The sequence below is a fragment of the Pteronotus mesoamericanus genome, unplaced genomic scaffold (genome assembly GCF_021234165.1).
Source record: "Pteronotus mesoamericanus isolate MK-2021 breed Mesoamerican mustached bat unplaced genomic scaffold, CSHL_Meso_final contig_20, whole genome shotgun sequence".
Classification (NCBI taxonomy): Eukaryota; Metazoa; Chordata; class Mammalia; order Chiroptera; family Mormoopidae; genus Pteronotus; species Pteronotus mesoamericanus.
This window is the reverse complement of record NW_026555085.1, coordinates 7263924-7281012: the sequence shown is the minus strand read 5'-3', so window position 1 is coordinate 7281012 and position 17089 is coordinate 7263924. Positions and strand designations below refer to the sequence as shown.

Here is a 17089-nt window from a genome sequence, read left to right as displayed (position 1 = left end):
CCAGCAAACCCACATTGCAAAATTGCTAAAGGGACTGCTTTAAGATGAAGAAAAAGAGTCCGTGAATACCCAGTTCTTTTCACAGTTGCCAATACTTGATATTACCAATATTTTTTAATACGTATTAATCTGATCATGACAATGATGTGTTATTTTAATTGTTACTTGAATATTATTGGTTGAAACTAAACCTGTTTTTGTATATTTCTTGCTTATTTCTTTTAAAAAAGCTTTAAGTGACTTTTTGGTATTCTTTATCCATTTTTTGACTAAATGTTTGTAGAATTCTTTTCCCTAAAAAAAAACCCAACAAAACGATTAACCCTTTTTTAGATGTGTTCCAAATACTTTCCTATTCTATTAGTTGTCCTTTAACTTTTTTTATGTGTATATTACTGTATAGTCTTAAATGCTTAATATAGTCATATTGTCAATATTTTACTTTATAGCTTCTGGGGTTGAATGTTTTACTTCAAGGTAAGAAAAATATTACTTTGTATTTTCTCCTAAAACTCCTTAGATTTTACATATTGATTTTCATCTCACCTGAATATTTCTTGTATCATGTGTGAAATAGGGCTCTATATTTGTTTTATTTCAAGTAATAGTGGTTCATCCACCTTATTTGTTGAATAAGCCTTCTTTTCCCCACTGATATGAAATATCAATTTATTACATTGTTAAAGAGAGATACATGTTTGTTTCTTAAATGCTCATTTTATTTCATTGATCTACTTGATTATTTCTGTGCTGGTGTCATGTTGTCTTAAATGCTGAGACTTTATAATGGATTTAGATTTTTAAATATTTTATAACGGATTTTGACATTTAAAAAATAAAAATATAAAATCAATTTGCATTTTAAAAAAAGAAAGAAAGAAAGAAGAAACTCCTACCTTTTGCAAATACATGGATAGAACTGGAGAATATTATGCTAAGTGAAATAAGCCAGTCATGAAAGACAAATACCATATGATCTCACCTATAAGTGGAATCTATTCAACAAAATAAACTAACAAACAAAATAAACCACAGGCATGGAAACATGGAGCAGACTGAAAGTGACCACAGGGGATGGGGAAGGAGGACAATGGTGTAAAGAAGGAGAAGGGAAAAGACAAAGAACATGTATGGATGACCCGTGGATAAGAGAGTGGGAATTGACTGTGGGGGCAGCGGGTGGGAGTGGGATGAGTGGAGGAGGGCAAAGGGGGGGAAATTGAGACAACTGTGATAGAAAAAATATGACTCAAAAGTAAAAATTAAAATTAAAAAAAGAAATCGATGGTACTTTTGTACACCAACAATGAAATATCAGAAGAGAAACTAAGAAAGAATCTCATTTACTATAGCAACAAGAAAAATAAAGTACCTATGAATAAATTTAACCAAGGAGGTAAAAGACCTGTATTCATAAAACTATAGAACACTGAAGAAAGAAATTAAGGAAGACACAATTAAGTGGAAGCATACACCGTGTTCATGGATTGGAAGAATTAATATCATCAAAATGTCTGTACTACCCAAAGCCATCTATAGAGTCAATGCAATTTCTATTAAAATACCAATGGCATATTTCACAGATTCAGAATAAATATTTCAAAAATATATATGGAGCAAAAAAGCCCCTGAGTAGCCTCAGCAATCTTGAGAAAGAAGAACAAAGTAGGAGGGAATTACAATACCCGATATCAAACTATATTACAAGTCCACTGTAATCAAAACAGTCTGGTACTGGCATAAGAACAGACAGACAGATCAATGGAACAGAATAGAGAGCCCAGAAATACACCCAAGTCTCTATGGTCAATTAATATTTGACAAAGGGGGTATAAGCATACAATGGGATAAAAATAGCCTATTCAATAATTGGCAGTGGGAGAAATGGACTGGTACATGCAAAAAAAAAAAATGAAACTAGAGCACCAATTTATGCCATACATGAGAATAAACTCAAAATGGATAAAAGACTTAAATATAAGTCACAACACTATAACAGTCCTAGAGGAAAACGTAGGCAGAAACATTTCAGATATCCCACAAAGGAGTATTTTTGCTGATGTACCTCCAAGGGCATGGGAAATAAAGGAAAAAACAAACAAATGGGTCTATATCAAATGAAAAAGCTTCTGCATGGCTAAAGAAACCATCATCAAAATGAAAAGGAAACCAACTGTATGGGAGAACATATTTCCCAACAATACATCAGACAATGATACATCGGACAAGATTTAATCTCCAAAATATATGATTTCATACGACTCAACACCAGGAAGACAAACAATCCAATTAAAAAGTGGGCAAAGGACCTGAATAATCCCTTCTCCAAGGAGGGCATACAGAGGGCCCAGAGACGTATGAAAAGATGCTCGACATCACTATCCATCAGAGAGACCAAATTAAAACCACAGTGAGTTAACACCTCACACCAGTAAGAATGGCCATCATTAGTAAATCAACAAACAAGTGCTGGCGAGGATGTGGAGAAAAGGGAACCCTAGTGCACCGTTGGTGGGAATGCAGACTGGTGCAGCCACTGTGGAAAGCATTATGGAACTTCCTCAAAAAATTATAAATGGGCCTTTTGACCCATTGATTCCACTGCTGGGGATATACCCTAAGAATCCCAAAATACCAATTCAAAAGAACTTAGGCATCCCTATGTCCATAGCAGTGCTATTTACAAAAGCCAAGCGCTGGAAACAGCTTAAGTGCCCCTCAGTAAATGAGTGGATAACAAAATCTGTGGTGCATTTACAGAATGGAATACTACAAAGCAGAAAGAAAGAACTCCTACCTTTTGCACCAGCATGGATGGAACTGGAGACTATTACGCTAAGTGAAATAAGCCAGTTTGTGAAAGATAAATGCCATATGATCTCACTTAGAAGAAGAGTCTAATGAATAAAATAAAATGACGAATAAAATAGAACCACAGGCATGAAACATGGAACAGACTGACAGTGACCGGGGTCGGGGGATGATGGTGGAAAGAAGGGGAAGAGACTAGTCAAAGAACACGTATGAACGACCCATCGACATGGACAACAGAGTGGGGTTTGACTGTGGGAGGAGGGGTAGGATGGGCGGAGGAGGGCAAAAAGGGGAAAAACTGGGACAACTGTAATAGAATAACAATAAAAAATAACTTAAAAAGTAATAGTAGCAAGACACAAACCCCAGAGCCATAAACAGACTGACAGATTTGATTACATATAATTTTGAAAACTTAGTGTGTCATCTTGGTTATAGGACACACATTTTTATGGTCTTAACCAATACAGGTCATGTCTATCAAAATCAGCAATGTACATGGTGTTTGATCCTGTCTACGTCTATGTCCCTCTCCTTGGGAAATATTCACACTCCTGTAACAAAAATATTCACTGCATCACTGCTTCAAATAGTGGGAAATCACACTAGAGAAGCCTCCGTGAATATGAGAATAGTAAGATAAACCATGGTTATTTGTATCATGAAATACAAGGCAGCACCTATAACAAATAAGACAGGACTCCATGTGACAAGGTGGTAAGATATCTAAGACATTTTTAGGATAAAAACAATAGTAAGTTGCAGGAAAATATGCGTAATATGATATCACTTAGGTAAATGGGAAAACAATGTATTTATAATTTATATATGCACATATGCACATAAAAACTTTAGGTGGCTAGGTGGTACACTGTCAACAGTGGTTACTTTTCATGATAGGAGACTTTCACTTTCTAATTACACTTCTATACCTTTCAAGCCCTTTGTTTTCAACTTTTACAATAAAGTCCTTGTATGCTACTTGTGACAGAACACTTTTTTCCCTGAGTAATACACATTTTGTGGAAGTTTTGTTTAGTAAAAAGTAAAAAAAGGCAGAAAATAAAAATACTTATAACTTCATAATCAAGAGGAAGATTTAAAAAAAATGTTTTGGTATATTTCCTTCTAGTTCTTTTTCTACCACCTTTTACACAGTTAAAATATTTTCTCTATATAACTTTTAATCTATTTAGCATTTTATCATAAGCATTTTCTTTAATATTAAAAGCTCCTTGTATGCATTCTCAATGGCCAAACAATTTTCCATGCAGATGTATCATACTTTATTTTACATCTGACTGTTTTGAGCACTTGATTATTTCTGGTTTTTCACTATAATTATAATGAACAGCCTGGTGCATAAAGCCATATTTTAGATTATTTCCTTGGGCTAAATTCCTAGCAATGAAATTACTGTGTGAAAGGGCATGAACATTTTACAGTATTTAATACTCATCCAGAAAATGCATTCCAGAAAAATGCTCATTTTCCACCCTGACTGGTATGGCTGTTAGTTGAGCACCCTCCCACAAAGCAAAAGGTCACTGGTTCAATTCCCAGTCAGGGCACATGCCTGGGTTTCGGGTGACATCCCTGGTCGGGAACGTGCAAGAAGCAACTGATTGATGTTTCTCTCCATTTCTCCCTCCCTTACCCCTCTCTAAAAATACATACATACATACATACATACATACATACATTTTTAAAAAGCTCATTTTCCCGAGCTCTTTGTCAACACTGAATATTCTCATTAAATAAATTTTGTTAATTGTAACTCCCATCCCTGATATCTCTAAGACTAGAACTAAGAGCCTTCAGTCAAAATGGTGGTGAGCCCACTGGAAGAACTTAATGAGTAAGTCTATGTCCTTCTCTATTCACCCATCTCTCCCCATCATTTTGTTAATATGTTGTCTTTAGAATACAATACCTTCCCCCATGAACTCTTGACCTCTGGTCCCTTTGACTCCTCTTCTGCTTCCTGTGCCTTCCCCTGAATGTCCCCCACCTCCACCCAAACTGGAAAAGGTATTCTCTTTTCCTGTCAGAACTCTCCTCAGAGAGTCAACTTTCATTCTAACTTTGGCAGACTCTGACTCTGTTACAGAGGACTTAACCTTTTCTGTACCTCAGACTTTGGCTATCTCAGAATAATGGTTTTAAATACATAAAATAAAAGACATAGAATTGCAAAGGAAACCAGTTGAACAGAAACATATCTCATAGTTATCTGAAACATAGTTATAAAAATATTTTTAAAACAAATGTGATATTACAGTGCATGTACTTATTGATATATTCTATAACAAGATCTAATGGCAGATTAAATAACTACCATAATTTCAAAGCAGTAATGAACATAATGTTACAATTAGTGACAAAGACAGGTACTACTAACATTACTGTGCTTTGTTGCCTACACTCATTATTGTAGAAAATGCTAATTTTGAATTAAGGGTCAATGAAAATAATACTGCAATTGTTTTTTTCCATTCACACCCAGGGTTCTCCTGACTTCTAAATGTGGACACTAGGTTAAAGTTCCGTGCTCTTTTTTGTAGCTTGTTCTTCTCTTGATTCACACCATAGATAACAAGAACTCTTATACTTCTCTCCAGAGTCTAATAGAACACTCAAGTATCCACATTAACACCAATACTAATTTTTTAACATAATCATTCTTTGGGAAACTTTCTCTTTTTTGTTTAAATTCCTTTTTGTTGTCATAGAATCTCATTCCCACTTTCAATAAACTCATTGGGTGAGGTCAAGTTGCTATCCTATTTCTTGAGGACATACCTTATTAACTCAGAACCAGTCCCTGCCTTCCATAGAAGGGGAGCTGAAGGCATGATATTTGCTTAGACTCATCTAGAACATAAGTAAGAAGATTTCAGGGCCCTGGAGACTCAATGAGATCCTTAAGACTTCTAGTGATCATCCCACTTGCCAGCACTGTCAGGCTGCAAGAGCTTAACCAAATGCAGGAACTCTTAGAAACACATGGGTGCAAGGCTCGTTTCTGGAGTTTTGGATTCTAAAGACTTGGGATGGAATCTGGCAACCCACACCTTTCACAAATGTCTCCAATGATTCCAACAGGCAACGAAGTTTGGGGTTACCACTATTAGTACTAAAAAGCTCTTGATGGAATAGAAGCACACTTGAGATCCCAAGGAAGGAAATATACAAATGTCACACAGAGAGTGACCTTTCATTAGATAAATTAAGGTAAATCTGTAAAACAAAATACCCTGCAGCAAAGTTATTATTTTAATGTTTTTAAAAATTTTTGCACAAGCATGTACTCATGTAGTATGTATAAAAATAGGAGAAATGATGTATATTTATACTTTTTGACATTACAAAACATCTACTATATTTTGTAAAGTGATAAAGAGAAGTTATAAAACGAAGTATACAAAATGATTCCATTAACTGTAACATACATACAATATGTATTTATTCATATAGATTTGCATAATTAAGTATCTGGAAGGAAATATATCACCTTTGTGTGGTAAGATTTCAGGTACTTAATTTTCTTTCTACATATTGGTATTTTCTAATTTTTCTATAATGGTTACATATGCATAGTTGATTTTTTTTTTAAGCAACAAAGGGGTGACCTTTCTAGAAGAGAATATTCTTTGCTGGGATAGGATCTACCTGTAATTTCCAATTTTTCTAGCCTTGCTAGAAACTTCCCAGAAGCCTGGAAATAATTCCACCTCCAGCCAAGTTACCCTCCCCACCTTCCCCAAAGGCAGTGAGGTTTAGGTGTGAGGAACCACTCTGCCACCTGCTGGCTATGCTTAGGAATGCACTCCCCTATCGTAGTGCTGTAACAGTGGAAAACCGGCCCAACACGTTGATAAATTTGAGAGAGATAAAGAGGTAGAAACCGAATATTCATAGATGAGGGAAGAAGGTGTTAGGCACAAGTCAGGTGCTTTTATCCAGGGGCAGAGAAAAGACACCTCCTGGGCAGAGAATGATGGAACAGTTATAAAGCCAGCTCATGGGAGCACTAAGTAGATGTGCAGTCAGATGAAACACCATAGTTGTGAGAAGACAGCTTGTGGGGCAAGCAAAAGAGAGGGTTCCGAATCAACGTAAAGGGGCGATGGCTTTCACAGATCAAAAGCTGGAAATGGCTGAAATTGTAGAACAGGGCCTGGCAGAGGACCTGCTGAGAATCCACAGATCACAGAGGAAAAGAAAAACGGCAGAGGAGGACTTTGACCCTTGCGTGTATGGGGGAGGAGGGTGAAGACAATTGTTCCTAGATAAGGAGCAAAGGGAGAAGGGATAGTAGGTAATAAGCAAAGAGAACTTTGGTAAGTTAAAGGTCCAGGGAAAACACATTAGAGAATGTCCAACAGATGGAAGAGTTGATGGAGAGGGAGAGATTAAGGCTAATAATCATTATAATGGTAGTATCATTTATTAAGCACTTCCCCGATACCAGACAGAGCCCTATATGCTTCATGTGTACTCTGTATTAACACATTTAATTATCATATCAACTCTATGATACATATTAGGTCCATTTTACAGATGAAGAAATTCAGGCACAGAGAGGTTAAGGAATTTGCCCAGGGTCACTAAGTAGTGCTGCAATCTATGAGTGAGAACTTGTACTCATAACCACTATTCTATGTACTGTCTGCCTTGGAATGAGAAGAAAACTAGGGCATAATGCAGAAGGAACAGAAAGAAAAGAAGTCATAGGAGAGGCTGTCTGAAGGAAATCTGGAAGAGGTGATTAATTTTACTCAGTGATAAGAGCCAAATATAACCAAAGACAGGGCATATACTAACTGACAGCAAAAGAACTTAAGACCACATAAAATATATATTATTACATAGGATACTGCATGTAGAATCAGTTAGCAATACTAGAACATTATTTGTAAATGTAAAGTGTATTCAGGCATGTAAAAATACTTTCTTAGTCAAATATCTACTTTAAAACAAATCTTTCCTGTTTTGAGTGAGGTAGCAAAACAATTCCTTTGATTTCAATTTACAAAAACATCTCCTTTACGTAAACTGTTTAAGAGCCAAGTTTCTGCATTGGTTTCCCTAGCCTCAAAGTACCCACTGCATTTGGCAAGTTCCCCCTCAGAGAAACCCATGCTGAGTCCCCCTCAATGGCTTGTTTTGTTTACATGTCTAGGAATTGTGTCCTTTCTCACACCAGCCTGCTTTCTGCATGTCTTCAGTTCCCAGGGCTCTCCCTGAACCTTTCTTCTGGGCAGGATTCAAACTGGCAATTTACTGGATATCTGTGAAGATGGGATCTGCATTTGGACAACATTCCACGATCCCACCCTTGAGATCCTGCAGAAGTGGTGGGTGGATGCCATCTGGTTCAAGGGATGTATTTACATTTAGTTTGTTATTTAAGCCTGGAATATCCCATGGGCTTAACACTGTTTCATTTAATAACTCTGACCTGTCTCTCACAAAAGACACTTTCAGAGTGGGAATTCCTCCAAGGTCGTCTTCAGTAAGATGAAAGCAAAGGATTCTACGATCAGCTGCTACTTTGGGTCAGAGTCATCAGCTGGTTCCAGTGACTTCCTTGTTGATTCCTGATCACTGTAGTTAAAGGAATGTTGATTATTGGTCCTTGCAGCCCCCTCGAAATCACCCGAGGCACCTGTGGCCTTATTGGCACCAGCCCTGGCATCTCTGTGGGGTCCCCCGGCTTTTCTAGGCTCTCACAGATGCTGTCCCAAGATGCCTTTATTTAGACTGTAGGGTGACCAGGCATTTGCTCAGGTGACTGTTCTGATTTGGGCACACTTTTCCTGGATACATTGTTATAGTCAAACAATTTCCAGAGTACCTGGGGGTTTCTTATTCTATACAAATCTTTTTTTAAAAAGTATAAATTAGGGGTTTATTATAAGATGCAAAATGTCAGTTTCTCATCATCAGTGATTCAAGAAAACAAGGCAGTGAGTCCTGGGTGGGGCTGGGGACTAAAGCCAGCTCCAGAGTGGGCCAACAGGCACGTCTGCAACCTCCAGCCGTTCTTGGCCGTTCTTGAGGGCCTCTGTCACCTGCCCCTTATCCATATGCTTCTTGTGTACTGCATGCTTGGAGGCATGGGTCCCTGGGTAATGTGCATCTTGAAATACGGGGGAAGGTTCACAGAAGCTTGACCTTGATGGGCCTTGATGACCTTGATGGATGGGCCAATAAGGGCGACCATGCTACAGTGATGACGGTGGGTGTGAAGGCTTTGGCCACTGTGGACTCGGCTTGCTCACCTGAACCTGGCCTTGCTTTACTACATTCAGTTCTTTCAGTGTCCGTGGGTGCGCATCGACGGAGTAGATCAGATCGAAGCCCTTGCGCATGCGCCAGTGCTGCCAGGGATCGGCTTGTCCTCTTCACCCACGGTCACAGCCACTCCCCCAGTGCGCAAAGGTGAGCAGGTGAGCGTTCTCCAGGAGGCCGTCCCAACCCCACCACCACCCACCATCACAGAACCACTGGTACAGATTTCACAGGCACTGTTTTGCTACGTCCCCACAATTTGGCATAGCTTGTGCTCTAAACGTACATTGGATTCTTGATTTTTGGTGGAATTTCCCTCTCCCTCCCAGCAAGTCCTTTTGTTTGGTTGTATTCTGTGGTGGTGTACTGACCACAGAAGGCCTGCCAAGCTCACTCACAGAACTTACTAAGATTTTCTTTCTGGGTTTGACATGGGGAAGTTTCCCCCAAAGTCTGAGTCCCATACCTGCTTCAATGGTGTACTCCAGGTGCTAGGAATAAAAACATGTTTTCCAGTGACCTAATTCTGTGGATTCCCCACTCTCATTTAACAGTCCAGGCTTAGCCTTGGCCAGAGGGTGGGAGCTGCAAGTCCACTCTCATTGCTGTGATTTTGTTACTTGACACTGGGGAAGAGACCCCTGAGACTCAGCTGGATTCTGGGGTGGGACCAAGGCATCCCTCTTCATTCCATTTCCAAAGAGCTGACCGTTGCATGTCAGGCCCAAGCATCACTGGGCCGGGCTTTAGGGCTGGGGCTGTTGACGTGACCATCGAAGGGGGTAAAAGTTTCCCTCTGTTTTAGAATCAAGCTCTATCTCCTTCTCATGGTCTTCTCAAAACCAGTCCTGGCAACCAGCACTTCCCCATACCTCTTCTGACACTCCAACCGCACTGCCCTCTCTCTGCCTCTTCCCTCCCCAACACCTCAACCTCTTACCCTTCAGCAATACACGGCAGTTCCTCTGTCAGGCTGGCCACGGCTGCAATGTCCTCCCTCTAGTTCACCATCAGAAAGCACTTAGAAAGTGTGGGCCCAGGGCAGGCGCTGAGAAAGTCTTGCTTCTGGTGTGGTCTTACATCAGAGTGGGGACACCAGGCCTCTCAGTTCTCACAGGCTCAGCCTCATTCCCTGGAGGGTTCCCTTTGCTTGCCTTCTATTTTTAGGACCCACAACAGCCTTGACAACATTCTTCAGGCTCACGGAGCGGGGAGAGGAGCCCCTACTTCCTCTCTCAGCAGCGCACAACTGTTCATGGAGGCGCTGCTGGTTATGAAATAAAGTGCTCATTCCAAGGCCAACATCACTCTATCTGATCACCATGAGAGCTTCCCTTTAGCCAGGAAGGTTGCCCACCATCACTGCTCCTGTCCCTAACACACTCAGTGTGGCACTATCTCTTGCACAGCCACAATCCTGACAGCCAACTAGTTCTGTGACTGTCAGCCCTGAATCCTAGTAGTCACACTTTTCCCTTAGATCCCTAAGCTGCCAATAATATCAAGTTCCTCACTACCAAAATATAAGTATTCAATACAATCATTTACTGCCTTTCCCTGTGAAAAAGGAAGTTTTTATCCATTTTGATTTGGGGAATTTTTACAGGGTCAACTGTCTATTTGATAGATGGATTTTAGTGCTGCTGCATTTTCCTCCCCCATTCACTTTCCTCCCAACCTTTCACTGGTGGCTTCTGGACAAACTGGATCATGTACCCTTCTCCTATCATGCACTCTACTGTTGGCCTTAAAAACAAAACAAAATGAAATGAAAACCCCTTTTAAATGCAAAAACATATAGTAACTACACAAATCTAAATACAGCTGAATGACTTTTTATATATGTCGCACCCACCCGATCAAGACGAAGAACACTCCTGTGCCCTAGAAGACTCATGTCCCTCCCAGTCAATACGCCCCACCAACCACTGACCTGACCCACAGCACCAGTTAGTGGTTGCCTGTTCTTGGATTTCACATAAATGCTCTCTTACCATCTTATTCCCAAAGTTATCATGAGACCTCTAAATATTTTTTAGTGGCAAAAAACTGGCTTAACCAGGGCTCCTTGGAGAAATAGTTGATTCCAAGGCTGGAACAAAGAAACTAACAGGATAAATCCTGTGGTACCAGAAAGTAAGGATGTATTTACATATTAATGAGGTCAAAAAGACACCAGAACCAACTTAAAGGAGCACCCAAGGCCCAAAGATGGACAATTTGAAGAGCAAAATAAATAATGACAGTGTTGGGAAACCCATAAAGTAAAATAAATACCCATGAATCTTATATTGATATGAATACTTGAATAAATAAATGGGAGAGAAGGAAAAGCTTTTCCTTAGAGTTGAATGCCAATTAATGAATGTGGAAGGAATGATGAAAATAGAAAATCACTATTTAGGCAAACATCACAGTAATGCTTGTTATAGGCAAGAGCTATTAACAGATATTAAAATTAGCAGGTAAAAGAATGATGAGAAACAGCGTTACTACATAGTCTCAAATGCCTTCCCAGAAGATACTTATTAATTACCAAGAGGAAAATAGTAACTTTTCAGTGGGGAGGCCTGGTAGACCCAACTAAACTAGTGATTTACAACCTTTTTCATCTCATGGCACACATAAACTAATTACTACAATTCTGAGACACACCAAAAAATATATTTTTGCTGATATGACCAAAAAAATAGGAATAACTTTGATTCATTCATACCAGCTATATGCCAAAGAGCCCTAAATTAAGAGACATTCTACAAAAGAACTAATCCATACTCTTCAAAAATTTTGAGAATTTTCCTTATCATGAAAGACAAGGAAAGACTGAGGAACTATCCCAGATAAGGATCCCAGTCCAGAAAAAGGACACTAATGCAAAAACTGGTAAAATCCAAAAAAAAAAAACCAAAACAAAAAACCCTGGTAAAATCTACAAATTAATAGCATCTTATCAATGCACAATTGCTGGTTAACTGAGGCACTATATGTAAGACATAATATTCAGTTGGTATGGGTGAGGTACATGGGATCTCTGCAGTATTTTTACAACATTTTTGTAATTGTAAAATTCTTTCAAATTAGGAAATTAAGAGGGAGAGAGACAAATAGACACAAACCCTTTTAAAAACCTGGTTTGATAGGAATCCCTCCTCCCCTGGCCCTTCCTGAGTCTGACCCTCAGTCCCCTGAGCCCGCAGGTGGCTCTAAAGCCCTCAGCTCTCTCAGGGCAGGGCCTGAGACTCCACAGGCAGAGGCCCAGAGCCGTCTGCTCCAGCAACCTGCTCCAGTGCCCAGTCAGCTGAGGTGATCGTCAGAGCCCCTCCTTCCCACAGAGACATGTGCAGGGTGCTTTTGAGAGTCCTGGGTGGCAAAGCATGAAAGGGCATCAGGATGTCACTGGTCCTCCTGGCAATGGAAGGCGAAAAACCCAGGGGCTAGAATATTGGAAGATCAAAAGCAGGACCTTGGAGGACTTCTTTTTCAGTTTTAAAACCACCAAATTTCGTTAAACATTTACTTCATGAGAAGAAATCCTGATAGTAATGTAAGAAGGAAGGAGTGGTGAGAGGGTAGGGGAAATCTTGAGAAGGGAAGGTGAGGGGGGCGGGAGGAGAGGAGGCAGAGAGGGAGGGAGGGAGGGAAGGAGGGAGTAGGGGGGAGCGGGAGGACGACAACGCAGATCCCTGCCTGTGAGCAGCTATCATGTCAGCGTGGAGTCCAGGTCTCTATCACTTATTCCCTGGGTGACCTTGTCCTAGTTACTTAATCCTACTGTGACTCAATTTCTCCATATGTAAAATGGGGGTAGTAACTATGGCCCACCTTGTGGGATCATTCAAGGATTAAAAGAATTAACACAAGTAAGTATTTAGAACAGTGCCTGGTACATTAGAAGTGCTAAGGATTAGTTATTAGATTGAACCTTATGAAACTGCCAGTATTTGACCATTTTGACCTATAAAAACAATCTCATAAAATGTAACCTAACATTACCATCATTATTCTATGACACCAGCCCAAGCTGAGGGCCACAAGTGACGGGGCCACCTCTGCCATGAAAGAGGGTGGCCCAGCTCTGCTGGAAGTTCTCATTTCAAGCATCCCATGACCCTGAAGACCAGACCATTCTGATCCTCTGGCACCTGTACACAGACATGCCTCAGGTTCCCATGCTCAGAGGCCTCAAGAAGGAAGCCTGTTTAATGCGATCCTCCTATTGTCAAGTTTTGGTTCCAGCTGCCAGGCAACTGCTTGGCCAGGGAGAAGCAAGTGCCCATCATGGGGGCTCTGGCCACAGCTGGAGCACTGCCCTTTGCCCCTACACCTTCTGACACTTCGTCTCCAGTCCCATTTGTTCATCCAGCTTGGCAGTTTCACCCAGGGTTAGCCAAGCATGGTTTACTCAGGTTAAGCTAAAATGCACTTAGACTTGAGTTTCTTAACTCTGTCTTCACTTCACTGCTTCCCATACTCACAAGTATACTACAGGGAGCCCTCACTGTTTTGAGGGCTAAAGCACAGTTCACCATTCTAACCAAGTCACGTGTATTAATTTGTATAATCCTCATAATAGCCCTAGAAGGCAGGTACTCTTAACCTCATTTTACAGGTAAGAAAACTGAGGTATCAAGTGCCACTTTACTTCTTAAGTTTGCACATCTAGAAAAGCAGCAGAACTAGGATTTGACCCCAAGCAGACCAGCTCCAGAGACTGTGGCTTAATAATGCTCTGTTCTGCACAGAGCTTTAGGGGGAGTATTGCTGCTTCCTGACACTTTCCACTGGCTCCCCTCACAGCTGGCTCTCCTTCCTGCTGTTTAAGGGTGATAAAGGGTTGGTCTGCTTAAACCGCCACAACTCCAACTTTTACCTCTGCAGTGACTTCATCTGGTTTTCCTTCAAGTCACTGCAGCTTTTAGCCCTAAAACTTCTCTCTCCCAGGCTGGGCCTTCTTGGCTCTCCTGGATACTTGCATTCATTCACAGAGCTTCCTTTGCAGTGATTTGATTACAAGAGGCCCTTTACTCTGCAGAGGTCATGGGTCTGTATCTCACCATCTGACACAATGCTCTTGTGCCCTATGCCACGCTTGTGCCTCCTAAAGGATACCTCCTGTCTATCCTAACATAGCCAGACCCATTTTTTTTCTTTTATTATTCACAGAATTATGGAACTGTGGGGCTGGGAGGAGCTTTGTAGATTACCCAATTTCATTGCCTGTCCTATTTTGTTTAAAAGAAAGAGGTGAGACTCCTCTCTGAGTAGGACTGCAGTGTTATACAAAGCAGCAGCCAAAAAGCTCCATTATTATTCTATGGATTATTGCAGAAAGACCTAAAATCCATCAGAAGATCGAATATGCTATCCAGGAAGAACATCTCTATGTCTAACACAGTTGTAAAGTCGTAGACTATTATCCTATGCTCTGTCAATATTGTGAATCACTAAAAGCCATTCCTGGAATCTCCTCTATGTCCCTGAGCTAATCGGGGAAGCACTTTTATCACATATGACAAGGCCCCCTGAGCCTGGCCCATGGTAACTAAATTAAATCTCACCCTCTCAGTATCCTGCTCCACTTCAACCACATCATCAGAACTGATAGCTCACCCCAGCACGCGGCCATTGGCAGCCCCTTGTGCTCATTTATCCTGGGATGTCACATACGCTGCTTGTCGGCAGAAGCTGTGGCTCTTTATCAGCTGCCTGCGGCCTTTACACCACAGCTAGCATCTATTCGCAGAGGCTCACTCTTCCCTTTTTCTTCCAAAGCCCTTACTTGGGCAGGTTGGGGCCTGTCTTTCCATCTACCTGCTGAGCAAGTTTCTGTCCACCTAAAACCAGTTATGAAGTGGTCCTCTTCCGGGGTCACATGGAAATGCTGCTGCTCTGGAGAACACCTATGTTATTTCCTAAGGTCTAGTTAGATCTTGGAAAAACAACTCAGCCTTCTCTGGCTTTCTTCCCCCTGCTTTAAAAAAAAATAGATGCCCATTTGGAAGAAAAATCCTTAGTTCAGAAATGTACAAAGCAGAAAAACAAAAGCTCACCACTGTCTCCAGAGATAACGACCGTGAACAGCCTCCAGTCCTTTCTCTCTGCAGACTACAGACCCTGGCAATCTCTCTCCTCAGACCCATTTCCCTGTCCCCAAGCCTCCCGGAGCAGCTGCCTGGCATTCTACCACCTAACAATTGCCATTCATCCTCCCGAGGCTTCCAGGATGCTGCACTCACAGGTCACCCCCTCTGCTTCCTTTGCTCCATCTCCCTCTTCTCACTGGCCTCCTCATGTGCCAGGGTTCAGGCCTGGTCCTCATCTATCCCTCTGCACTCACTTCCTTAGGGATCTCATCCACTATCTTGGCTTTAAGGAGTAATAGCTGAACAGTCCTAAACATGTACATCTAGTCCAGACTTCTCTTTCAAACTTCAGACACATGAGATTTATCTGTCTACTCTACCTCTCCATCTGGATGTCTGACAGTAATTAAAATTGAACATGCCCAAAATTGGACTCCAGATCTTCCTCTGTACACCTGCTCCTCCTGCAGCCTTCTCATAAACTGTGAAGTCATTCTGACTCACCCCTTTCTGTTAGGCTTTATACCCAATTCAACAGGAATTCCTGTTGGCTCTACTTACAAAATATATCCAAGATCTGCCACCAGTCACACCTCTACTGCCACCATCCAGGTCCAAGCCACCTTCCTGTCCCACCTGGAGGACTACAGTAGTCTCCCAAGTCCATCCTTGCCCACACCCACAGTCTACATAGAAGTGAGTGATCCTTTAAAAATATGTCAGATCGTGTCCCTCCTCTGCTCAAGACCCACTTACAGCTCCCCTTCCACTTAGAGAAAAAGCCAAAGACTTTACAGTGTCTACAAAGTCTTCTGTGAGTTTTCTGGCCTCCCCTCTTCCTACTCATTCTCTGAGCCACTCTGCTCCAGGACACACGGGCTCTCATCATGATTCCTTAAACAGCAGGTGTGCTACTGCTTTATGGCCTTGGCACTGGCTGTTCCCTCTGCCTGGACTCTTCTGCAGATGACTGTATGACTGACTTCCTCGCCTTCCCCAAGCCTTCGCTCAATGTCACCTTTGCAGTGACCCTATCATGATGACTTCATTTGAAATTGCAACCTACCCCTCCACTACCAACTAATAATCCCTTTATTCTGCTCCACATTAGAAAAATTTTCTTACCACCCTCTAAAATTCTTTTTAATTTACTATGCTTTTGCTTATTATAAATCCCTCCCCAACTATTCAATAGTATGTAAGTTCTATGAGAACAGAGATATCTATCTGTTTTACTTTTCAAAACATATCCTATGCCTTCAACAGTGCCCAGCAGGTGGCACTGAAAAAATGCTCGTGAGTGAATGAATGAGCGGTCTCTTAGGGCTGCCCAGGCCTGCAGCAGCCTTTCAGGCACTAAGACCTTTTCATTCTGAAGAGCTCTAGGTTCCCAGGACTGCCTGCCGAGTGAGGGGGGCAACCTCTTCTGAGCACCCCTTCTCCTTCCTTCTTCCAAGCCAGGGACCTGCTGTGGCACCTTCTGTCTGTTCAGCCCATTAATGAGACAGCTCCCATTCTGATGCCCAGCCCCAGTCCAGGCTAAGCTCCTGTCCGCTCACCTGGAAGTCCTCCTCATCCAAGATCTCTTTTCTCCACTTGATCAAGAAGGCTGCACACACATAGAGATGGAAGTGGGAGAACCCTTCTGGTTCAGACTGGGAAGGCAAAGAACAGAGTTAGGTCTCCAAGCCCCGACCAGCAGCGGGCCTAGTCCTGTTGGGTCCAATCCATTTGCAAGGTGGGAACGTGGCACAGCATCCCTTTCACAGCCGGGCAAACGGAGGCCTCGAAAGACACAGCAGAGGCCTTGCTGTGATGCCGAGGCAGACACACAAGGAGAAAGGAAGTAGGGGAACTTCAAGCAGCTCCACTCTATACCAGGGCAGGGAGAGGGC

At 41.6% G+C, this 17089-nt stretch overlaps 1 protein-coding gene across 1 annotated transcript in view; it reads right to left on the bottom strand.

Moving 5' to 3' along the window:
• Nucleotides 1-17089, bottom strand: part of TBC1D22B (TBC1 domain family member 22B) — an 86749-nt gene that overhangs the window by 8490 nt on the left and 61170 nt on the right. Inside the window, exon 12 of the mRNA XM_054569303.1 lies at nt 16754-16849. Coding sequence (XP_054425278.1) covers nt 16754-16849 — 96 coding nt within the window. The remainder of the gene's footprint in view (nt 1-16753; nt 16850-17089) is intronic.